The sequence below is a fragment of the Perca fluviatilis genome, chromosome 18, assembly GCF_010015445.1.
Source record: "Perca fluviatilis chromosome 18, GENO_Pfluv_1.0, whole genome shotgun sequence".
NCBI classification, from domain to species: Eukaryota; Metazoa; Chordata; class Actinopteri; order Perciformes; family Percidae; genus Perca; species Perca fluviatilis.
The window spans coordinates 20044749-20071314 of record NC_053129.1 but is presented as its reverse complement, the minus strand read 5'-3'; the positions used below and the strand labels follow the sequence as shown (position 1 = coordinate 20071314).

The 26566-nt window shown below is 40.3% G+C and overlaps 2 protein-coding genes across 13 annotated transcripts in view; both read left to right on the top strand.

The window, feature by feature from the left end:
* Positions 1-3090, top strand: part of sash1a (SAM and SH3 domain containing 1a) — a 172489-nt gene extending 169399 nt beyond the window's left edge. For all 8 annotated transcript variants that reach the window (XM_039781036.1, XM_039781037.1, XM_039781038.1 and 5 more), the window contains one exon: positions 341-3090. In XM_039781036.1, coding sequence (XP_039636970.1) covers positions 341-601 — 261 coding nt within the window. In that variant the 3' untranslated portion in view covers positions 602-3090. The remainder of the gene's footprint in view (positions 1-340) is intronic.
* A 2589-nt stretch (positions 3091-5679) lies between these two features.
* usta (uronyl 2-sulfotransferase a) overlaps positions 5680-26566 on the top strand; it is a 52361-nt gene continuing 31474 nt past the window's right edge. For 2 of the 5 annotated variants that reach the window (XM_039782570.1, XM_039782569.1), the window contains exon 1: positions 24407-24468. In XM_039782570.1, the coding sequence (XP_039638504.1) occupies positions 24422-24468 (47 nt within the window). In that variant the 5' untranslated portion in view covers positions 24407-24421. Of the gene's footprint in view, positions 6205-8672; positions 8735-20685; positions 20833-24406; positions 24469-26566 lie in introns of those variants that run through there. The other 3 variants (XM_039782571.1, XM_039782568.1, XM_039782572.1) reach the window with 3 other exon arrangements.

Genomic DNA, 26566 nt, shown 5'->3' with positions numbered 1-26566 from the left:
AAAAAATGCAAGTAATTTCCCTGCAAGGCTGGCGCCATGATTGAGGAGCTGTGATGACTATGCTTGCTTAAATATTGAATTAAACAGTTGGTGAATGTGTAGATATACTTATATAAAGGGACTTGTCAATGTATTATTATTCTTAGTAGGCTAAAACTTGCTTGACATAATTAAGTCTATTTTACCCCATAGCTTTACGTGATTTGGCAAAAGAAAGCCAAAGTTGCCCGATTCTTTTTCAGTTTTTTTTTTTTTTCACTAATCCCTCTTTATATTCCCTAATGTGACATCATCAGAGTTATCAAACAACAATGCCTTGTTTCCCCATTGTCTCACTCAGATTCCTTCTGGAGGTTTGACAGAGATGTGCCGGAAGCCTCTGCCCTCAGGGAACATCAGCACAGTCTCTGATTGGCTCACCTCCATCGGCCTGCCCATGTACGCCACATCTCTGGTGGCAGCGGGAGTCGACACGCTGAGTCGTGTGGCCTTGTTAACAGAGAGCAGCGCGTGGGAAGCAGGGGTGCGGGATGAAAGACACGCCCGCCGGCTGGTCAGTGAGGCACGATTGGTCGGCTCGCACAGAGAGGTGCAGTCCTAACCATGAAGGTGGAGTCATATAAAGTAACAGGTATCAACTCACTGGTCAGCACCATCTCATTTAAACATGGTTAGTAGGAGGTCAAAGACAAATTGGCCACAGGACTTGACGATCACACGAATGACCACAGCACTACAGGTGCTTCCTTTCTCGCATGTGTCAAAAGACTTAAATTGAGCCACCCTGCTCTCTGATTTTCTCTCTTTATTACTCTTTTCTCAAATGTTTACGGTATTAAGGAGTTTCTCCTAACAGCCAAGACAAGATATCAGATGCCTTTTTAAAAGACTGCAGACTCACTCTGTGGGATGGCGTCCATTCTGAAGACACCCCCAAAGTCTTAAAATAAAGACTTGGATCTGCCTTGAAGGATGATAGCACACTCTTTTGTAGGATGGATGTTTTTTTAAATACAGAAAGGATGGTTTACTTCCTGCATATTTCATAAGTGCTTCATTTTCATCCTTTGTGTCAAGGCAACATTATCTGAGGGTCTGTTAAGGAAGTTACTCCTCATTTAGCGTTTCATTCCCACTAATAGGTTCATAATGATCATTATAAGATTCACTTAACATCTGAACTAAATACACCAAACGATGAATAACTGGTGGTATTGAGATGACTTATTTTGTATCATGTTTCTGTATTATAGCATAACACATCTTCATTGTAAAATGATTTATGTTACATTTTTTGTTTGCCTTTTGAATGTTGCAGCCTTATTTTGAGGCCAGCTCTCAGTCATTTCTAAGCTTAAACAGCTGACATCACACATTTATATTTCATATTATACTGTATGTCCTATTTCACTGCATATCTTGGATGCACACCCTGCACCGATATGAATATAAGTCTTACAGAAAGCTCGTTTACTCCAGTAATCACAATCAGCTTTCACAGCAACAAAGCATTCCCAGTGTATCAAGTACATTTTAATTTGCCTTACCATTATGAAAAAATAGCTTCTTCATCAAATAGAACCTATGTATAGTATTGACTATAGCACCAAGCTAACCTGTGCTACAGGTGCAAGCATCTTTGTTCTTAATTTTTCTGAGAAATAATTGAGATTTTATGAACACACATACTCAACAAGATCATTTCAGCCCTACACATGGACGTGAACCACAAAACATGTCTGATTGTGGTTTCTTTACTTTTGAAGCTCAGATGATAAAACCACAGGCACAACACAGACGTTGTCCCATGTTTAACATTCCTGTTTAACACATTCACTGTACGTGTTCCATGCAGAGGGTTGTGGGATGAGGGAGGGAGGGGAAAATAGAAATGTTTCAAAGACACAGCTGACATCTGGGCTGTCTACACTTTGGTTACAATGTTGAGGAATTTGATTTATAGCTGGATAATGGGCTGTTTGGGGACTTTTAACACATTATACTGTAGCTATAATCAATGCATGTCTGAAATTCTTAATTTTACTTTTCTCAAACACCCAGAGGATAGATGGTAAGAACAGATATACTGTATCAGGTGAAAAGCTGACCTCCAAGGTCAGCATACACTATCCCACTAAATAGTAAATCAGGGAAACACTGTGTCGGGTCAGCCTGTTACAAAAACCTAACTTAAAAACAACTAGAAAGTCATTGCTCTTTCATTTGCGCACTCACTGCATGAAATTGAGCTAACATTTGTGTTGTTTTTCTAATAGTAAAGTCCTATCTTTCATCATCTGAACTGAAGACTTATTCCATGGAGTTCATATTTTAAAAAAATTGAACAAGTGTTTTTGTTAAAATTAGAGGATGTATTTTTTTTCTTTTGCAGTGGGCACTTGATAGGTAGATGTTTGATGCCTTTTTTCTCTTCAATCAAAGTGGTGCTCTGAGAAAGCGAGGGTGGGGGTCATTATTAAAAAAGTAAAAGACCCAAGAAGTGTTTTGTAAAGAATGAAAATACTGACACTGTAAATGCACTTTAGAGGGTAAATCTAGCTGTTTTATTGGCGGAATTGGCTACATTTTGTTCACAGGTCCATTAATGGACATTTGTTGTCAGGTTTTGTAAAGGGTTTCAGTGGGTTATGCTGGTATTTTATTTTAGTATTGAGTTCCCAATGCCAAGTTTGATAACCATTCACAGGTTAACCTGTTCCAGTTACTCACTTCCAGTTTGTTTTTGCAGTCTTATAAAAATAAATTCTTAATTACATATATGAAATGCTTAGCAGAAGTTGCACATTCTGTATATGTAATTGATATTTAAATAACTTATTTTTTGCTTTTTTCATATCAACTGTAATTAGCTGTACTATATGAATAGCAATACCTTCCTGCATAATGCATATTGCTTTAGCCAGTGAGGAACTACAGTATGTAATGTAAAATATTTGTACAAAATATTTTATTTGGTTTTCATCTACCTAATGATTGTCCATACAGATTTGCCTGTGTATTGAAACAACAAAAGTAATGTCCATAACTATTTGTCATTCTGAAATATAATAAAAACTGTTTCTTGCCATACACTGGCCTTCTCATTCTCTCTACACACACACACACACACACACACACACTCACACTCACACTTCACACTCACTCTCTCAGTAATGGAAAGATGTGGGCATGACCTACTGGCTCTTTTCATCAACGTGGTTAACTGTGACACTGAACTTTGGCCTGTTGATAACTTTCCTAACATTTTTAAATTACAGCTTGGTCCAAAGGAAAAGTAGCAGACAACACTGTGCCCTTACTGGGATGTGTACAGTCCAGTGTCTCTGAATAACGACTCCTGTACTTACTATACTGTCAAAGGTTCAGTTGGAGCTCTGAAACCAATCAGCTTAAAAACATTGTCTTGCTGTGTCTGGCTTGTAATGCCTAATTTAAAAAAACTACACACATCTGCTCAAGACCAAGAGTTCAACTGGTCGTGTGGCTCTTGTTGCAGTGCAGCTGTTGTCAGTGAAGCCACACAGACGTTTTCTAATCTCATTCATGTCAAGAAGCCCCAAATACGTGCACACCAGACCATGGACCCCTTATTCATAAAATGTCCCAAAAGATTGCACCATAGATTTTTACTTGCATAACGTTTGGCATTCATCTGAGTGGAAACAGACACGACTGAATAAGCATTTCCTTCAGGAAGATTAAGAACACAATCTTTTTAGCGTGTCTTCCTTGGCTAGTTGCTCGTACCTTTTTAAGAAAGTAGCCACTGTGCAATAATTGTCCTTCATGCAGCTGTAATGAGCAGTTAGCTTCCAGTTCACGACTCTGTCTTCCACAAATACAATTGCTCATCCAATTTAAAATGTCTCAGGAGTAAAAGCGGAGATCTTATTTGCAATGAAGAATATCTGGCTCTCTTTTCTTCCTATTATTCTGAACCACTTTCCTCTGCAGCGTTTATGCATGGCTGGATTTGTGTCTGTATTCAATCTATGGTGAGAATCTGCAGTGGGGTCACAATATGATTATAAATCTTTCCTTTATATGACTGGATTGCATACTTCATCATGACTGCATGAATGAACAGACACAAAGTCACAGGAGAGTGAGAAAAGCCATTATGATGCCAAAGATTCCTTACCAATAAATTGTAATGAGTGTCATCGGTCCTTATAGGGAAATTATCTTGCCTTTTGTTTCCCTCCAGGGAGGTCGGCAGTCAAAGAAGTAGTTCCTCTGAAAGTTTGTTGTGTTTTTGAAGTCTGACTGCAAAGTTTACTTTAGTGTTGGCTGCAAATCCAACTATATGAATGTGCAGCTCCCAAGGTTATTTCCACCCTCCCACGCAGAAACCTATTGATTCTTATTTTGGTAGGGTAAACTTAATTAAGTGGCCTCTTAGTCCTAAGCGTACGGGCCTTGTTCAAATGTGCAATAGTCTTGCAGAAATGAAGTTAATTTCTCTCCGTCTCCTCCTATTTTCCCAGTAATATTATTTACTCTAATGTGACTTTAGTATACACAACAACCTTGAGTAATCACATGTGGGTAGACATATTGTTGTACTGAGAATGTGAAATTTTACACACTCTGAGGAACAGCTAAAACCTGTATGACACATCTGGGCCTATAACCTTTTAAACATTGGAGTTTGTGTGTGCTTCCTCCAGGTGCTACATGTTTTTTCTACAGTCCAAAGAAAAGCTGACACACACCACCAGAAATGATTTGGTTTAAATCCCATGGGCGCCAGTAGTTCTGATTTAGACTAAACCTGATTTACAGCTGTGACCTTCCTGACATCCTTACTGTTATTCTGTGTAATAAACTGCTGTGCTGCAGGGGAGATGAGGCTATAAACCCATAATGCAGTCACACGTTTTGTGCCTAGCTTGCAAAATACAGTACTGTACTATTCACATTTCATTTACCTGTGGAAAAGCCAAGCCAATTGGCCATCAACAGAATTGTTGTGCTCTGCTTTATTACCTTTTGTCTTTCAAACCCAATTGTTTCTCACAGCCGTTGTTGCTCCCTTGACTACTATAGCTGTCACCAGAAAAGTGTATCAGCCTCTTGGTGTAGTAGTGTGTTAAATGACTGTTGTCGCCTCCTAAGTGCAGGTGTAGTCTAATGGTGGGTTCTAGCCCTGTTGTGGAAAGATATATGGCTCAGTGTTATGTCCTTACAGCTGGCCGAAGGGGAAAGAGAAAGTTTAAAACACACACACACTCATACATAGGAAGTGAGCAGATACTTATCTCCCCAGCTTCTTTTCAACACACATCAAACATCTACCCCCTTGTCCTAAAGTGGTGATAACACAGCTTGTTCCATTTTATGAATACTAATAATAGGTCACTGTGATGTTTCTATTTAGGATGAATGTTTTGTCTGTTAACTACAATATACTTTTAGTGTCATCATATTGTCAAAGCTTTGGTAAAGTATAAAGCCACCGCTCTCATATACCTGCTGAAATGAAAAATGTAAATTCACAGCTGGCTTAAAACTCTTCTGCTGGATGCTACAAATCGAACCCGTTTTTTGAATGCCCAAGGACTGCTTGTAAGCCCCCCCTCTCTCCCCGAACACTGGGTGACGCTGTTTTACGCAATGCAAACCCAATCCAGTAAGAGGCGGAAGTTTTTCCTCTATTCCACGTTAAGTAATCTGACACCCAAAAGCCTCCAGAGCAGAAGGATGGACCCTTAACTCGGCTGGAAGGACGGAAGGAAGGAACAGTCATCCAACGAGCGCAAGCGAGAGGGACCGAGCAGAAGCGAAACGCTGAGCGCAAAAAACAACCCCGTGGCTGCGGCAGCGGAGGAGAGCTGGGTCCCTGCGCGTCTCCATAATAACTGGCCGTCCGCCTCAAATGGTGTCACAGCGACAAGTTTCACTTTCCACATGCGGATGGATGACTTTCCACGGCGCTTTGTGAGGAGGAGATGATGAAGAATTTCAGCAGCAGTCCCCTTCACAGCAACAAACAGACTCCCAACCACGTTAGAGAGCGAAACAACAGAAAGTACAGCTTACTCTCTGCTATACCGTTGCGGTTTTCCTTGCGAGGTTATGGTTTCTGCATGGCTACGCTGTTCTTCTTCTGCTTCGGCTCCCTTTTTTACCAGCTGAACGGAGGACCCCCTAAAATCCTGCTGGACATTCGACAGTATCTCGGTAAGAACTTTTCATTTTCCTCTGCTGGCTGAAGCGCGTCATCATCAAAGAGATTCTTATGAATAGAAGTTGCGCTGCTCGTCTAGACGCCCTGCTTTGATTAGACGTGTAAGGAAAAGTTCATCCAAAAAGAAAAGAGAGTTATTGAGGCTTTCACCTCCCATTCACCGGCGGGCAAAACTCTCCTGTATAAAAATCAACCGGATGCCACGGCGTCTCCTCGACCCCATTCACCTCAGAGGAGTTATCTTGATGTCCTCTCATCATTCACAGTCTTGAAACCACCAAGGTGGCACTATGTGACGTTACTGTAGACTGACACACATTTTAGTAAAAGCGTGGATACTGACATTTCAATGTGCACTATCTCTGATTTTAAAATAGTTTATTCCTCCAGTTTCAGAAGGTTTCCCCCCCAACTTTAAAATCCAACTAATTCAGACCAAAACCTGAGGAATGCGCTCCCCTTCGCACCATTCGAACATCAGTTCTGACTTGTCGGAGCGAGATTGGGATCTATTATGGTAACAAGAACTCAGCAACTGTAAAGATTCATACAGTATGTGTAGATGATGGCTGACATCTCTTCTTGTACAGCCAGCTGGTGCGCTCCAGCCACATCGCGCCCATTACGCACGACTGGCACCGCTGGAACAAGCGCAATAGTGTTCTAAAGACTGCTGGTGTTTAGAGACAGCCATGCGTGCTATGTCTTAGGCTTGTTGTTTCTCCAATTGATACAGTGAAAGGCATGTGGAGTTGTTTGTTCTAAGATAGAGGTTGCCAGCTGTTTTCATATTAACTAGTAAGGTTCCCAATTTTAGATAGAATGCTCTGAAGGGAAAACTTTTAAATTAGTTTTCCTTTAAATATGACTTGGCACTGCTGTTACTGTTCTTATGCTGTACTGGGTGATGACTAGGAAAAAGTGGATAAGACCTATGACAAATGGCTACATCTGCATGTGTCTGTTTCAGGATGAGATGTGTCAAGTGTAAAAAAAGGAAGTTTGTGCTTGTTTGTTTATATACGCTCCAGTGATTTAAGACTATCTGGTACTCTGATTTCTTATCAACATGTCTGTCACTGCTACAACTCAGGCTACAGCTGGGAAGTATGTGTTTGTGTGGTGAAAGGAGGTTGTGTTCCTACCTATTTCTCACAGAGGGCTTGAGGCCTTTATGACTTGATAAACATCTGGAACAGAATGAGAGCCACTCATCACGTCTGCCACTAATCCCGTGGGTCAGATTGGTTTTCTGTAGACACACACACACAGACACACACACACACATGCTTGCAAACTGCACCTGTCAAAAAATAAATTTGATTGGTCTTGTGTTGCACAACATAAACACTTTTTTTTAACACACATTTTCTAGATGTAGTTTTTTTACAGCCAGTTTAAAAGCTTTACTTGGAGAGCGTTATATTTTCCTCTAAAATGCAACTTGATTGCCTGAGCAGCCTCTACATACACTACACACACCGAAGCATTATCACTCTGATGAAACTTTGCAGCCTAAATGTGATTTAGAAATTGCAGCAGTCGATGCAAATACATATTTATTTTAGAGTAGTTGCACTGTGCACTGCATGTGTGCACAGTCTGACAGCTGTAATGTCTCTTATGCTTCAGCTTAAGTTATCAGCTGAATCTCAAACACCTTATCACACAGGATGAAGCAGATGTGTGTACTATTAGCACAGACACGCACCAGCAAACAGACAGAGCCAACTATATTATTTGCACCATCATAATCCGCCAGTGCTCAAACACACATGGATCATGAGGGCAATGAATCCCTCTATTAGAAGATGAATGAGTGTCTGGGCCACCTGCATGATGTGATCTTTACTGCAGCTCTGCACAGAGACCCTGAGGGCCTGAGCCTTGTCAAACACACTGACTCCTCTATACTCTATCGACCTCAGGAGGCAGGATTTCTTATGTAACAGTGACACAAACGCACTGTAGTACCTCTACTGGGGTTTGGATGAGTAATCGTCTCTGCTCATTACGATGCTGGAGCAAGGAGAAAATGCTTTGTTCCAGAATTGGATGGCTGCAATTTGAAAGATTTTACACTGTATTGAAGTAATTCAATAGTCTGATTTCTGTAATGAAGTAATACATTTTTCAAGGTTTTAAAGTTGGATTATTGGGCTATTTATTGTGGTGGATTCTAAAATGGTGAGCGGTGTAGGTGAGGGGAAAACATAGATTGATGGGCTTCAGATGTGGTCTTGAGCGCTTAAAGGAGAGAATCAAGAAATCTGGCAGGAAGGTGGAGAGCTTGCTGTGCAGAATATTCTTATGATTTGGTGGCTATATGGCTTCATATGGAGGAAAGTTATTTTGGCAAAGAACCTAATGTTCCACAGTTTTTCTCTGTCACCCTCACCCCTGTCAATTACATACACACTCTCTCAGTCTACAATCTACTTTTTCTGTCTCGGTGTCATAGATCGATGAGTGGAACATCTTGCCAGGTGAGGCAGGAACTGAAGGCAAACTCCAGCAAACTGTGTAGGGGAAACTCCTTACCCCACCACCTGGAATGAATGAGAAAATAAAGAGGATATTCAGCATTAATAATCCTCCAATGTATGTATACTGTATGCGTGTGATGGGCAGGCTAGCAGCCTCTTATAAGCATCCAGTGATTAGCTGATTTATTTAGCTTAAGCTGACTAATGTTATGCTTTTGGCTGCACTGTGCCAAGATGAGGATTCCTGGTGGGGTAAGTGAATGTGGGTGTGTATGGGAAAGAGAGTAGTAGATTGATTTTGTGCAAGTGTGTGTGGGTTTCTCTCAGTCAGACGCACTGTAGAGGGAACAGACCCTGTTTTGTTTGGGCCAGCGGTGAGGTTGGTGTTTGAGGGTGTCACTCAACATATAGCTGCAGAAACTAAAATGTGCAGATCTTTAGACGTAGGTCGACAGCCTGACATGGACTCTCGCTCACACTTTCTTAATCTCTCTCTCTCTCTCTCTCTCTCTCTCTCTCTCTCTCTCTCTCTCTCTCTCTCACTCACTCACTCACTCACACACACACACACACACACACACACACACACACACACACACACACACACACACACACACACACACACACATACTGAGATATTACCTCGACCAATCCAGCTACTTAAAAAAAAGCCTGATGGGTCTGTCTTGCAAAGGTGTGTGTGTGTCTCCACGTATGAATGCACAATCACACCTGACTGTAGCAGTGATTCCCCTAGACATTTGACTTGGCTGGAAGGTCTCTGACTGAAACATGATTAAATTATTGTATTAAATATTAGCTTGTTTCTCCGCTGTAGGCCACCCCGACTGTCACAGGTCAAGGAAACACCAGTGTGGAGCTAAATGACTGTATTAAGTGATTAGCAGTCAGTTTTGGAAGCTTTTTATAGAAGCAACTGTCTCCATTTTTGGTTAAAATGCAGAATAGAACAGACATATGAGCTAAAATATGACAGGATTTAGCCAAGACTGGACCCTGCCAGAGTTTGAAGGCTGCTGGCTCTCTCTCTTTTCACACACACACAACATATATCTCTGCAGTGACATTTCAAATACTAGTTGATTCTCAGTATTGTCAGGGAATGTGAACGCGCTGATGGGAAAAGGACTTTTGCTGCTCTTTGATATTGCACACCATCGTCTTGTAGCTCCCTGGAGCCAAGAGAGCAAAACAGAGAGAAGGATCTTTCTCTGTTCTCTCAAATCTTCCAGTTATTGAGATGGATCTTTCAGGATTAGCCAGCATACATGGTACACTGAATCCTTCTAGGGGAACAAATGTAATGTACTTTTAGGACTCTTAAGAACACAGGTCTTCCTCTGTGTTTGTGTGTTCTCTATCCCCCTACCATAAATCATAAATGCTGAACAAACTTGGTGTGTCTCTCACAAAAAATCGCTCTGCTTCTGAAAAGAACCCTGTAACCTTATAACACTCACACACATTAATTGAACTTGCCAGCAAAGTGGTGGAGTTGTAGACTGCAGGGCGGTGTTAGGGATTAGACAGGTATGTGTGGACACAGAAGAAGCTTCAGGAAATCTCTCCTCCCCCCAGTTTCTGTCTAATTAACAGCAATGCTGGCCAGGAAGTGGGTGAAAGCAAACTGTTTAAGTGAATTCAAATAAAGTTTGGTTTGGCTGGTGACCACTTGGTATAAGTAGCGCTAGTTAATAAACTTTACATGGATATAAAGAGTAAGAGAGAAAAGATGGAGAGGGAAAGTGAAAGGTTGCCTGCTGTGAGAAAACCAAGAAACCTCCAGGTCAGTGTGGACAATATGGACACAGCACGCCTAACTCATGCTGTACCTGACTTCTGACAGACAGACTCAAACATACAGGCAATACAAACATACAGTGAGTGATACTTTGCTGATTGGATAAAGACACCATTAGACACTTATTGGGCCATTAATATCATTAATACAAATGTACATGTGCAGATAAGCTTGAATAATACACACAACTTTCTTTTAAAAATCTCATCAAACTCCTATAGTGCTGAATTATGTCGCGTTGAATGTGTAAAATAATCATATCTTTAGTGCTGATGCAGTCATGAAAACCACACATCATTATCTTTAATGAAACATTTAATATTGTCAAGTGTGGAAAAACTACACAGCAAGTTGTGTGCAGGAAATGTAAACATAAAATTATCTGTTATCAAATAAATAGTATAATAAATAGTTATTTCAAATTAGGATATTAGGACATGCAGGCGTTGTCTATCATCATTTAGGGAAAGCTCACAATCGTAATCACAAGGAGAGAATGGTACTATTTACTTTTCCAGACAAACCTGTTCCACTTACCTCAAGTTTGACCTGCTGCCCTTCTTTTCCTAAATCTTATCAAAACACAACATATAAGTACATACATATTTGTGCATTCAGATGTGCATACTGTAGTAAGGAAACTGACACACAAACTAAACGGATGCAAAAGAGCTTTATCCAGCCATGTAAGTGTGATTTTTGGAGCAAACTCACCACTCCATTCACACCCGTACGCCCGCTTCCTGTTAGAGGATATTAAAAATGAGGTCTTTATTTTGTCTAGTCATATTTTGTTCTTCAAACTGACAAATGTAGTGCACAGACTCTTGGACCAAAGTGACAGAATCCATGCTTCAAGGCAATATACCAAAGTGTCAAATAAAATGTAAATCAGGCCAGTCTCGGTCAAGCTGTCACTCATTTTAAAATGACTAACAGGGTTGCCAGGTGTGTACATGTGGAAAAATACTTAAACTGCTCATTTATTCCCTCACTCCTTTTCATTTTTGTTATTTACGTGTGCAATGTTTGAGCAGAGGTGGCAAACCAAAGCACAAACATACTTTTATATTTAATACAAAAGGCTGCTGCTCCAAGATAATCTCACATAAATTAGGAGGTGAAGATAGAAAAATATTTTGTATCCATCCAACACCTCCAGCTGACAAGGCTCATATAGAAGGTGAAGGCATGACAACTTGGGCTACTTCCTTTATATTCCCTCCTCCTACAGTATGTTAGTCCTCATGGAAGTGTTGAGGAAAACTAAGCATTGCCTCTGACAGACCCCAAAACAACTTCTAACTGGCGTCACATCCAGTCTAAATGCCTAAACAATCATACGGCTTGTAATTCCCTCTGGGTTGGTAAAACAAGCAGTCCTCCCTGCTGAGCAGAGGCTAGCCACGCTCTGTTTATTTATCTGCTTTCTAACGTGCCTGCCAGCTTGTTAATTGGCTTTAGGGGTCAATAAAGGGATAACTGTTTTTACTTCAATGGAAACCAAAGAAAGAATGACTCAGATTTTAATGATAAGATTTAAAACAAAAACAAAAGAAAATGTCATTAATATTTTATGGTTGTTATAAGCACTTGGTTCTGCAATTAATGGATTAGCATATTTTCTTTTTAATTAGTTATAATAAATGACGATCCTTTGCACTCCTTATTTTCTGGGTTTATGAAATATGAAATCATTTGGGAAAATAACTTCATGTTGACCTTGTGTGATTACATAATACAAGCAATTAGCATTACCAATTAGCATCTCCATGCCTGAGAGGCTGCTATTGCCCTCTCCAGAGAGACTGGCAAACACTAAAACAACACAGGGTAATTATCCTCCATTAGTGCATTTGTTTTCACCACACGAAAAGAGAGCAGATGGGAAAAAAATGACCAACGTGCCAACGCTGTTAAATTGCAAATGTTGCTCCAGGCTTGCTGAGCAATGATGGTTCTAACCCAAGAGAAATCTTAGATACATTTGTGGCCAATGGTTTGTGACTAGACTTGTGTGCTGTGCCACTGTGTGTGCCTCTGCTTTTGACAAATGACTACAAAGGATTGATTAAGACATATACATAGTGGCCATAGAAGCTCTTGTTCTACAAAGTTGGGATGTATTCGGTTAAATACACAATAGTTGACTTTTAAATAACATTTCTTTTATAATAATTTCTGCATGATAACATATTCTTTGACAGTCAGACTGACAACATGTCATGTTATGTATCCTCTATTGTATGAACCTCGTTGTCTTCTTTTTTTTTTTAAGATTATTTTTTGGGCATTTTAGGCCTTTATTATATAGGACAGCTGAAGATGTGAAAGGGGAGAGAGAGGGGGAATGACATGCAGGTCAGAGTTGAACCTGCGGCCGCTGTGACAAGGACTAGGCCTTTGTACATGGGGCGCTCTACCAGGTGATAATATTTGATCTTAAGAGCTGCTTGTTGGTGTCTTTTTTAAACTTCGGAGTGAGACAGGAGAGATGTTTAATACAAAGATGTAAGCATGGTAAACAGTCTTATCAATGTTTGCCAAGAAAGCGAGGAAGTGTATTCCCAAAATGACAAACTATTTCTTTTAAAAGCTTTTATAGCCCAACTTTATGATGTAAAAGTGAAGTATGATGTTCCACACAGCTCGAAGCTTTAGTCTATTAATTTCAGCCTTTTGTACTCCATATAGCCACACATTATACATCCGCTCAGAAGGGGGTTGCTTTTAGGAACTTTTTGCTGTTTTTAAGGGGTTGCCAAGACACTGATGATGACTGGTTGTGGTGACTTTTATGTTTGCTCCTGTGGTGGTGCGTGAACAGCTATGTGGCTCGAGGGCCCACAGCCACTGGGTGGTACCCTGGCTGATGCTTGTAAGAAGGCGACTACGTATATCCCATAATTTAAAAGATCAGTGCCAGGATAAATAGAGGTCCTACGAGAAAATTAGGTGTCCGCTTACAACATGTAAACGTAATGCCCCAGCTTTAATCAGTTTGTCCAGAAGGAACCAGACCTCTAATCTGAATCCAGGTCCTTTCATGACGGAATTAGAAACAGAATAATTGAAGTCTGCTTTGTGAGTGCTGTTGATTTTTGGATCATTTTTGCCCTTCCTCATATCTCTGTGCCCTGGTGTTTTTAACCTATTTAGGAAGTTTACTTAGGCAAAGCACTCTGCATTCCTGTGTTTATTGCCATAGAACACCCAACATGCTGAGCTCTTGTTTCTGTTGCATTGGCCACATATACACTTGTCATCAAACAGCACGTCTGTGTGGTCACTGAAGTCAAGCAATTATTTTCCAATTTGATTCAACAACTCTAGTCTGACTTTTTCATCAGAGTCCAGGGTGGCAAACCAACACCCTAAAGCCAAGTAATTGGACGTTGTGGGACTTGTTAAGAAGAAACATGCTGCCTGGTGGTCAGTGACATACCTTGTTCAAGGAACTCTGCCTATCTTTATTCTGAGTGAGTTTACCACATCTCTGTCTGCTAGCCTCATTTCATGGCAATGAAAAAAATATATAGTGGTTTAAAATAGCAGCTTTAAATATACAGCAGGGCAGATAGATTGGCAATGCCCAACCCATGTTGTTAAAACCACTGTGCTGGTTTGGGGAAATGTATTGCCTTGCACTTTAAAGTTTTATATAGCCCATTCCTTTTTGGGTTCCGCTGAGTAGAATGAGAAAGCCAGTTTTTCGGCTGTTTTCTAGAAACTAAGGCTATTTCCAAAATGAATTAGATTTATTAGAGTATATCATAATTCTAAAGCAACTATAATGAATATTTAGGGCTGGGCGATATGGAGAAAATCCGATATCACGATATTCTTGACCAAATACCTCGATATCGATATTGTGGCGATATTCTAGGGTTGACAATTGGGGCTTTAACAAAATACAGTATCTTCACACTTAGATTTTAGATAAATAATCAATAATGTGGACATAATGTTTAAGTGGGAAAAAGGCAAATCATAGAACAGTCTGGTATGTTCAGAAACGTACATCAGTTTACTTTAATGCAGCCTTTAAAACCAGTAAAAGACAACACTTATGTCATATCACGATACCCAAAATCTAAGATGATATCTAGTCTCATATCACCATATCGATATAATATCGATATATTGCCTAGCCCTATTAATATTTTTATGTGAAAGGGTCACTTGTAGTGATGAACCCAGAGACAGTTACTGTATCATCTGTGTAGTATAACTCAGTTCTAGCTGAGCGTTTAGCTTCTTTTAACTCACAGTTTTCTGGCTCACAACTTTACTGTTTTGGTTCACTCTCACCGCTCTCATAACAGCCCTGTCTTCTAAAAATGACGTTCCCATACAACAAAACTGCATTCTCAATTAGTTTTCGAAGGGAAATGTATTTTGTCCTGGATTACGTTTGTCTTTGACATACCACAAATTTCTAATCTAAGTCTGCATAGGAAGGGGGTTCGGGTGGATAGATGGGTCAAACAAACACAGGACTTACACCCAGGAGACCTCTGTTTGTGTCCCGTCTGAAACCCAAAAATTACGTAACATTTTAACCCAAACCATCATCTTTTTTAAACCTAACCAAATAGTTTTGTTTCAATTCACAACTTTAACCAGGTGTTTAAAACAGTGACGGTTTCACAATGTGTGCCGGTAGCTGGAAAATACATTTCCCCCGAAACGTAATTGAGAATGCAGTTTTCGTTGTAGGGGAATGTAACTTTTAGGAGACTTTGTTGAGAGGTTGTTGTATCCAGATGCAGTAGACAGCTCTTTTCAGCAAAAAGTTCTGATAAACCCACTGTATGCTACCTACTGCACAAAATGCTACTGTAAATGCTCCATCTAACCATGGTACATTTAATTTACTCTGCTGTCTTAATTCATTAAATACTAGCTTTTGCTTTTAATTGTAGAAGTCAACAGCTTGCAAGGTTTCTTAATGTTATTTTGTCAGACACCAGGACTGAGGCCCAAGGGCAATGTCAAGTGTGTGGTTTTCAAAGACATCAGAAGTTGCCTTTTTGTAAAACGATACCCAAACACAGATTATCATTTTCTACAGCTTTCAGCCTTTATGATTATGTGGGTCTTTCATCTGCTTTGCACAGGCCTGTTTGCTCAAAAAGCACTGAACATAAAATTTGAAAGACCACTTTATCTTGTGGGATTTTGCTTACACTTATTGGTGTGCGAGTATGTACATGCATATAAACAATTAGGTGCCTTATCCTAGTTGGTCTCAGATGAAAACAGAACTGGACTCAGATTAAGTAAAGACCATTAGACTCAAAGACTCACATTCATGCTCTTTCAGCTTACATAAACGCTGAAATAGTTTCATTCATAATGCTGCAAGAAATGACTTTTTACATTCCATTTCATTGCAATGCAACATTTTCCTTTGTTTAGTCTCAGAGCTGGTTTATGTTTTACACTCCAACTTTAGTTGTTTTAGAAGAAACACTCTTCCCACACGTTTAAAAGAATGCATTTATTTTTGTTTAGAGAAAGATAGTTTTTACAGAGCCACTTCACATATCTAAAGGCCAGGCTAAATAAAGAGGGAAGCTAGAAATATGTCTTCTAACCCCTCCCACCAACCTGTACAAACAAAGCCTTACGCAACAGATCTTTATTTCTGCTTGTCACTCAAAAAGTCAGTAGTACCTGTCTACTTCAGGCTACTGTGTCAGTTACTTTAAAATGACAGCCTGTAGGGGGGATACGGCTGGCTTAGTTATTGTTATCATTTTGCTATTCGCAGACACCAGAGACAATAGAGAGCAATATGTTAACACTGACAGGGTTTGGATGTGAATCTGCAAAAAGTGTGTACTCTGCTGCTAACTTTCCATAATGTGATCCATAGCCTCAATTTTAAAGATTGAAGAGTCAAATGTGATATAGATGAATGCAAGTTTACTAACTTTATGACAAAATAATGAGATATTTCATTCATGTCTGGGCTGAGATAGATTAATCTATTGATGGCAAAATGAGGGGGTGGACGCTCTTCAGGACGGCCTGAAAAGCCTTTTTGAAATGTTGAGATGGAATGTGGTCGTCCCGCGTGGAAAGCAAACCTCACTTCGGCCAAATCTCACACCTTTGTATCAAAATGTGCTCTCCTCCTCTGAAACCCACCTTTGTCTCCCACCACTTCTCTCTCTGTCTTTCTTATCGTCTCTTTTTTTATTTTTTTTACGCTTACACACTTTTCCCTTAACACCTGTCTCTCATGTGTAGACAGCAGTGACTGACGGCACATCATACCCACCCTAAAATAAAAATGAGGGTTAGTGCTAAAATCCACATCCTGCCATCGCCTGTCACACTTGAACACATGAACTCTTCAATATCCAGTTTTGGTTCTTCGTGTTTACCCTCCAAACAGCAGATCCTTCGACTGCTAAAGCCGCAACCGAGACATACTGTAGTGCTGCAGTTCTAAGCGGCAACCATAACCCTGTACAAATGTTCAGGTCTGTTGGCGAAATCACATTTTCCAGATTTTTTGAAGAGACATCTTGAGTAAAAGCAACACAGTCCAAAGTTAACAAAGGGTTTATCCAAAGACACACAAACACCCAGCTTCCAAGAAGTTGTTCTTTTCCCCGTCCAGTTTAAGATGGGAAAGATTCTCGGCAGGGGGATTGGTTCACCAAAAGAGTCAGCGGGTGTGGTCAGTGGTGTTAATTACAGGGTTGGAGAGTGATGGGTTGCATTTGCCTAGTGTGTGTGTTGAAAGAGAAGGTGATGGACTGAAATTTAAACATTTCACCTAAGTTACTTTTGGGGCAACCAGAGAGGTTCAGGAATGTAACAATAAACTAGTATCTCCTCAGACTTTAACAAGAGGTCAAAGGTTATGTTAGGTCCTCAGATAAACCCAACTTGAGGTTAAATGGGTAACTCTATAGTTTGTGTCTGACTCTAAAAAACACAGTGTTTCTACGCCCCTTGAAAAGCCATCAGCTGTTTGGCCTGGTCCACTGGCCCAGATCCTGGTTGTGTAGTGTTCCACTGGCCTGGCCCGGAGCAACTTGCCTGCCTCTTGGCCCACTGGCACCTTCTTGCTGCACCAGTCTGGCTGGGACTGGGCTGAATTTGTGCCAGTTGGACCTACCTGTCCTGTAAATCCACCCATCACTGCTGAAAGCTGTTCTAATTCTTTACCACAAATTCTCACCCTAAGAGTTGCCACGCTCTCTTCCAATGTTTACCCAGCCTCCCTTTTCTTTTTCACCGTCTCCCTCCCTCTTTTTCCATTCCCATCTGTTCCTTTGCCACTTTCTCCCTCTACATCGTCCTGCCTTGTATCTCTCCTCCTTGTGTTTCCTCTTCTGGAAGTCTGCAAAAAAACGTCCAAGTAACATTCTTTCCTGGAGAGCAAACTGAGCGAACATATGCAGCCTTCATGTCCACACTGCAGTGGATGTGTATGACACACACACACACACACACACACACACACACGCACAGACAGAGCCATGCCACTGGGTACATTGGCTGTGTAGTATGCCAGCTGGAACGTGTGTGTCTCTAATCACTACATGCAGTTCCATTACATACTCAACCACAGGATCTCAAAACCACTGTCTCTCTGAGCTTCCCTGTATCTTCCTCCACCCATTAGCGTGCCCATTCATGTGCATGTGTTTATTGTTTATGCGTTTTATCTGTGAGAGGGAGTTTGCTGGCCGATCTGTAAACAAGCATCACCACGTCAGTGATTCCAAGTGTGCACATCATGTGTGCTGATTGCAGTCCATTAAAACTTGCTGTAAATGATGATGCCAAGACATACTTGACAGATTTATACAATCTGTTGGTGTAAATTGCTGCTCTTTCACTGTCTGAGGGAAAAGATTAACCTTAGTTTATGTCTGTTTGTGATTTTTGCTTTAGGGAACACATAGTTGAGTACAATCTCAAAATACAGTAAAAGAAGAGATACAAGATCACAGTCTTTGAGGATAAACAGCAAACATTAGTGTACATTTCCCTCAGCCAGTCGGTTTATTTGTATTTGTCCTTCTTAACTGTCTTTGCTCTTCATAGTCGCTCCAAAAACAAAAAAGTCTCTTAAGGACAGCTGACCACAAAACTGGAAACCATCATCATCTATCTTCCTTATGCATGTGTCTTCGAGCCTCTGCCCTAAAACTTAAACAACAAAACAACTATTCTCTCCTGTTCTCGTACAGTATGTTTCATAACACGTTGTTGTGCGCGTCTTGGCTCTAGCATGTAGCTAAGTGTCGGCTTGTCTATAATTAGCCGCTCGGTTGTAATGAGGTGTTTCTGAGGAGCTAAAGGGAACCGCTGACCACCAGCTAGCGTAGCGTAGCCCACATTGCTAAATTAAAGAGAGCCTCAACCTTCAAGGCCACGCTCAGCTGGAGCCTGCACTCACAGAAGGCGGCCAAGTGCGCTTTAGTGAGTAGTAAACATTCAAACCATTCAGAAAAAAATCAGTACATTTTGTTTATTTCTGGTGTTATGATGCACCATGTTGGATTTATATGCCTGGTGTTTCCTTTTGGTGTAGTTAAACAAAAGAAACCCAGCGCTGAAATCCAGCTACAGTGAACTACAATGCCCACAGTTGATTGCCTGTATAGCAGCATGTGGACATGATAATTTGAAAGCGAGCCATTGTTAATTTAAAATAAATTATATTTGCTTCACAAAACAAAAATGTAGCTCAGTTACTCAATGGTAAAATAAGTATTCAGATCCTTCACAGTACTTGGATGAGAGTAGCAATAAGACAATCCAAAATACTCCATTCTCTACGTAAATGTCCTGAAAAGTAGAACATAAGTAGTATCTAAAATGTACTTCATTATCAAAAATAAATCTACTCGTTATGGAGCATGGTTTCTTTAAGAGTGATATCATGATATAAAATGGATTTTATTGCTGTATGTTGGGGTGGAGTTGCTTTATACACTAATCTGTTTTTTTATCTACTGTATAACAATATATCATAATTCATAATGCGATTACATGTGTTGTTAAGTAAAATATGAATCTGCAAAGATAAATGTAGTGGAGCAAAAATTACAATATTGCCCTGTGAACGGTAGCAGAGTACCGTATTTTCCAGACTATAAATCGGCCTCGAGTATAATGTTTGGCCTTAGGCTACCTTGGAAAACAGGTCACTGCTCCCTCAACGTGCAACGAGTTGGATTGGCCGATGTATTGATTCTTCTTCTGTTAATATGCGTTTAGCATAACAACTTTTGCATGACTACAACCAACGGTTGCCGTAGTCAGAAGCAACAGGGTGTGTGAAAACATGGAGGCCACAATAACAAAAGATTCTCTGCTGTTTTCTTATACGAGCATCCAAACGGCACATTGCCAGGTGTTTGTTTGAGTCTGGAGGACAACGAACGGGAAAAGACACGGATAATGTGTTTTTTTTTATACATAGGCCTATTTATGAATAATTTGAAACATATTATGTCTGTGTATGTTTCTTGGCAGAGGCATTTGTCCACAATAAACAGTTTATTGTCATTAAAATATGTTCAGTGAACCAAAGTCACCTCCATCAAACGTCAGTTGTCAACAACGCGTCACCAACTGGGAAACTCGGTTATCTTGCTGTGCGTTCATGGACATCGGAAAAACGTTTTTCCGAGTGAAAACGTCACCATTCACGTAACGTCCTGTGGGAATCAGAGGTGGGAAACTCAGGCTGGATTTTGCTAACCGAGTTTCCCAGTTGGTGATGCGTTGTTGACAACTGACATTTGATGGAGGCGACTTTGGTTCACTGAACATATTTCAATGATAATAAACAGTTTATTGTGGACAAATGCCTCTGCCAAGAAACATACACAGACATAATATGTTTAAAATTATTCATAAATAGGCCTATGTATAAAAAAAAAAAAACGTTATCCGTGTCTTTTCCCGTTCGTTGTCCTGCAGATAACACAAACACACACCTGGCGATGTGCTGTTTGGATGCTCGCATAACAAAACAGCAGAGAATCTTTTGTTATTGTGGCCTCCATGTTTTCACACACCTGATGCTCTAGGCTACAGCCAACCGTTGGTGGCAGTCATGCAAAAAGTTGTTATGCCAAACGCCAATATAACAGAAGAAGAAGAACACGCATCCCGACCATGTGAACGCTGCCAGTCGGAAAAACAATGTAACCAGGAGGGCAGTGCCTGTTATTCCGAGGTGGCATGAATGCAGCAAAAATCAAGCCCGAGTTTTACATGAATGGTGACGTTTTCACTCGGAAAAACGTTTTTCCGATGTCCATGAATGCACGGTAAGTCACATCAGTCAAAAAATGCGTCATGAAGAGGAAAAAAACATATATAAGTCGCATTTATTCAGAATGTTTTTGTTTTTTTTCTTCATCTGTCAACTACACAATAACACACAGAACAACAGGCTGAATACGGTAGGTGTCCGGTATGTTAACGTAACACATTAACAGTTATTGAACTATACAATAGCACACAGAACATCTAGCTACCAGGGCGTGGAGCATGGATGTATTAAAAGGCGTGGAGACGTAACTGCACCGTTGACAAGCCCCTCCCGACTCCTTCCTCCAGCTCTGGCCATCTTGCTTTCAGCCCGCGATTAGCCGATTAGCTTTCTTTGTTTTCTTCATTGCAGTAAGAGTAATCTTTTCGCCAGTCCCTCACAAGTTTCTCCCTCATTTCAAACTTTCTTTCTGCTGCTCGATTACCGTTTTCGGCTGCATATTTTACTACCTGCAGTTTGTTATCTCTTTTCTTTCTCAGTTGTCTTTAGGAGCAGCATTCTAGTTGTCACAAGCCTAGAGCGCCCTCTCGCGGCTGTAGATGGTAATGTTTTCAGTATGAATTAACATGTAAAAACATGTTAAATTATATATATTTTGATATATAAGTTGCACCTGACTATAAGTCGCAGGACCAGCCAAAGAAGGAAAAAAAGTGCGACTTATAGTCCGGAAAATACGGTATTCGTATGCAACTTAAAATGGAAATACTGTACCCAAGTACAGTACAAGTACCTTAAAATGATACTTAAGTAAAATTAATACATGTGCTCATAGTACAGTAGTAGTAAACCTCCAACCTGTGCCAAGCATCAATACCCTTATTCATCAATGCAGAAGCACACATCGCTCAGTCACATATGATAATATAGACTGTGGTGTAGCAGTTGCTGCCTGTCTATTTATAAGAGTAAAGGATCCCAGTGGTCGAAATAACGGAGTAGAAGGATCACGATCATCGAGGAGTTCATGTGTTTTGTGTTCTGGTTGACGTCTGTGCTTTGGAAAATACATGCTTTTTAGGGAAACAGGTGGAAGAGTAGACCGTCCTCCTGCATTGTTTTCCTCATTATCCTTTACTTTTTGGCTCCCTTTATCTCTTCTCCTTCTTTATCTTTATCGCTTCTTTTTCTTTAATCCCTCTGACAATGTCATCTCCCAGACTAGAGTCTTAACGAGTGGGACAGATTCCTGCTTGTTTATTTAAAGGCAGCGCTAAAAGCAACATGACACATTGATTACAGGCCAGTGCAGACTGTCTGAGTTTGTGAACTGTGACAGGCAGCATGTGGACCAAAATAATCATGAGTGACCATAAATACAGTTGGACAAATGGCTCGAGCAGTGATGCTGTGTGGTTTTGTGCTGACGAATCTTGAATGTCAGTGACATATTGAGGTTTCAAATGTAACTTGGATCCAGCTCTTACTAAACCAATACGTTTAAAAAGGGGCGTGGATGCCCAAGTTTTATTCTGGCATTTGCTCTTGTCATTCTGCTCCCATACCATCTTAATATTTAGCACAACGTTGATTTTTTACACCTCCTTTTCGTAAAAAAGGTACGAAAACTAGAATCATGCATGCCAGTCACAGACCATGAATTAATGCTCACCATTAGAAAGGAGACAGCCTGTCTGCGATTGAGGGTTAATCATCATAGCTGCCCTCAAATGACAATGAGCTGACCGTCAGACGGTGTTTATGAATGAAAGCTAGTTATTTGTTGCCACAGCTCTCTCTGTGAGCTAGTGTTTGGTCTGAATTTGAAGCCATGCCCATGTTTCCGAGAGGCCAGTCAAGGGTTAGAGAGTTTCCCTCACCTTAACACCGTGTAGCTCTACCAGACCCGTATTAGCATGAATCAACAGCGTTGGCGTGTGGATGCTGTGTTTGTTTGCCTCTGCCTTGTGTTGCATGCATACAGTAGCTATATGTGTGTGAGAGAGTGTGGCTCAGCAGGATGCCTGTTGGGAGAGTACAGTGCAGGAGTGTGCTGCCTCTAACCAAGATGTGATATACTATGTAACCCTGCCTTAACACAGCAGAGGGAAATTTAGCACCTTCAACCCTCCCTCTGCCCCTAATAACAGAAACAGAGAAGGAATACACTTAGTCTCTGCTGCCACTGTAAGGAAACACACTTCATGAAGAAAATTAGGTTCCTAATGACCAATAATAGGTGTATATTTCTACATAGCTTCTCCTTTAGAGCTTGAGGTTTAGGTTTTGGGTTCCAGACAAGTGCCAAAAAAAGCACATGAGTGGGCGAAGAAAGAATGACCAAAATGTAGTCATGCTCAGAAGCTCACTGCGCATTTGTTGTGTTGAAACAAACATGTCAACGAAAAAGTATTTGCTCATTAGGGCCATTATTAGCTTAATGAATTCCTCTTTATCATAACCAGGTCGATTTATTATGTTATGGCAGCTTAAGGACCTATTGTTTCAATAAGATATTTATATTTATTTTCTATACTAATTATAAAGTGGTTATTGAAAGAGGCCACAGGCTCCATCCAGCTGTTTCCTTTTCATCAGCAATTGGGCAAAGATTACTTGTTCATCTGTACATTCCCACTAGTGAACTCCAGACACGTGAAGCCTCACCTAAGTCTTTAAAATGCTCAGAAATTCCTGCCATTTACTTTTCTCACCAAAAAACTGTACATCACACAGTCAGTATGAATCAGTTTACTCAACTTCTATTTATAGGAAGCCTAAAATGATATGTATGCTTATTATATACTTTGTGTCAAACACCTACATAACTTGCTCTAGCAGGTGGCTGCTTTTATCTGTCCAGTTGTTTTCACAGATCTAACTGCCTCTAAATGTTATGCACCATGGGCATGAATCAACTTACAAGTGCTAATTTAACTAGACATGCTACTATTACTTCCTCAATTAAGTCACTTTCGTTACATCTGGTTCTAAAATCAAAGCTTTTCCTTTGTCTCTTACTGTATATTGTAGCTGTTTTATGTATTTGAATAGTGATTCTTATTGTTGCAATGGTCAACAGTGCAGACTATGGCTTTCAGATTGTGCTGTTAAATGTGATTCATGATGGTGTTGGATTGATTTTAAAATGTCCTGATTGTTACTGCAGTTTCAAAGGCTTCATCTATAAATACTTTGCTGTTCTTGGAAGTGAGAGCTGCCATCTGTTGTTTATTGCTGGGTTGTTGCTCTTAGCTCGCTTTCTGGCCACTGTGGTCCAGTGAAGTGCCAAACGCCTGTCACTGCATATCACCAGACTGTTCAAACATTGCCACTCCATTTCGATTGTTCACTTCAGTTGTATAAAACACTTTTATTTCCCTATTAAAAAGGAATCAGTTCAGTTAGGATGCTTTGTAGTGTGTAGACAGTAAACATGTTTTTCATTATGCAAGCATGATACGTGATACCTCAACTGTTATTCAAAACATTTGTTAAAGTTCAACATGTGCTCGACACATGGCAAATGCACTTTACGCACCTGATGAGGGTAGGGAAAAAATAACGTGTTAGGAAGAAGTGTGTGTGTGTGTGCGCGTGTGTGTATGTGTGTATGGAGTTTCAGGAGGCACTATGATGATGTCATGGGGTACAAGGTGGTCTGCTGCAGACGCACATCCTGTGGCTTCTGGTAACAGGCACTGTTAAATGTCCCTGCACACTTACATTACACACTCACAGACACACATACACACTCACATGCATGCACACATGCACCTTTTTTCTCTCCGCCTTTTCTGTCCTTGTTTTTTTAACCTCTCACACATGGATACAAATTGTACGTGCAATCAAATGTTCAAACAACACATATACACACCTTACTTTTGCATTCATGTTTTTTACACTGTCTTTTATATATCATACACATATGCACACATATTCTGAACAACTGAGCACAAAACAAGGGAGTGGCAGCGGCCCGGTCCAGCAGCGGTTTAACCTGGCACTGACCAGCGCTGCAGACCAAGATGGAGCCTGACAGCAGTTTCTGTCAAATGAGTATTTATGTAACAGATGATGCAGGCACGAAGGCCAGGGCTCTGCCACTATCCAGTGTGTAATTAGTGAGAGGTCTGGGGTTTCACAGACTCTGGTTATACATGTAAAAGCACACACATCACATACATACAAAGTAAAGAGTATGCACGCACAGACAGATATTTTAAATACTTTTCTGAGTGAGCATTTTAAATGATTGCAGAAACACATACAACATACAAAGCCTGAGCACACTGGCAACTAGACTGCATCTGCACAGCGCTGCTGTGTGTGGAAAAGAGTCGAAAACAGGTGGAGAGGGAAAATCATGGTTTGGAAGAGTTTAATTCTTCCAAATTGGTAATTAGGTATGAAAAATATTACCCAGATATAATTATAATGATGATGTATAAGGGGGATTGAAGTAAAGCAATTACCTCATTTAAATAAATCAGCTATTGAACATTTGTGGAAAACTTCCTGGCATTTGGGCACGATGTAGCTTTGATTAGTGTTGGCCTTGCTCCTGGTCTGATTTTCTGTCAGCAGTGAGTAGAAACATTTCTGACTCTGGCACCTGATTGTACAGTTTATGGCAAATGTGTCTTTTTGTAATACTTCAATTGCTACAGTTGTGTTTGGGGATTATTGTGCAGTCTCTTTTCCTACTTTGTTTATACACTGTTGCACATCTATTTTTGCTGTCATAGAGGTTATATATAATCATAGAGTTATTCTTTATTTGACCGACTAGTATTTACTATTTCCACAGTGAATAAATAGGACTTTGATGATGATGATGATGTTTTTATTATATAGGCTGTGGCTTTCAGATTTTTTGTTTTTTATGCCCCAGCATATCAGTGTATGTCTTCTTTTCTTATCTAATGGTGTTAAAGAGGTAACTGTGACCTTTACATAGGAACATATTGCAGCATTGTTTTATTGGATAAAACATGAGTAATACATTTTACAAATTAATTTGTGAAACTTACTAGGGGATTTTAACATTTTGAATCATTTTGGTATGTGTCTTGTTAATTAAAGCAGGTGATAGTGCCTGACCTTTATGTGTTGCCTTAATATACCATATGTCTGGAATGGATCATCTGTGTGCTGAAATCACACCTCTCTGTGTCAAACTGAACAGTGTAACAGTCCTATAAAGGTCTATTGTTGGGGCCCATGAGAAAAGTAGCACACTTCAGTGGACTACAGTCACAGATTGTGTGGAGCTCTCACTTTTTTCCCCCTGTGGAAATATTTTATGACATGGTCTCAGTTTTGACAAGGCTATCCAGAAAGCTATTACAGCAACCTCATTCCATTTCATCATTTCACTGAGCATTGCTATTCTGTCTACCTCTGTCCTTTACAGTATCTCTCAGAAATCTTTTTTCTTCTCTTTAACTGCCTCTCTTCTGTCCCTCACTCCGGTGTGAGACTTAGCACCACACAGGCTCTCTTTTTGCAGTCTGTTTGCTCTACAGGACCAAGCTGCGGCACCGTCTTTGTCCGTCTGATAAGGACTGCTGTTGCTGCTGCAGAGACAGACAGAAGAGATCAGATGTTAGACTTCAGACTAAAGGCATCAAAATAAATAGCTCCCCCGTTTGTCAATGTGTAACTCGCACATGGTTGACACGTACACACGTGGACACGCACATTGCTATGATTAAAGTTCTGTCATAGCTTATAACAATATACAGAGGAATGCATGCATCTCCTGTCATCGTCCATAAGACAAGGGT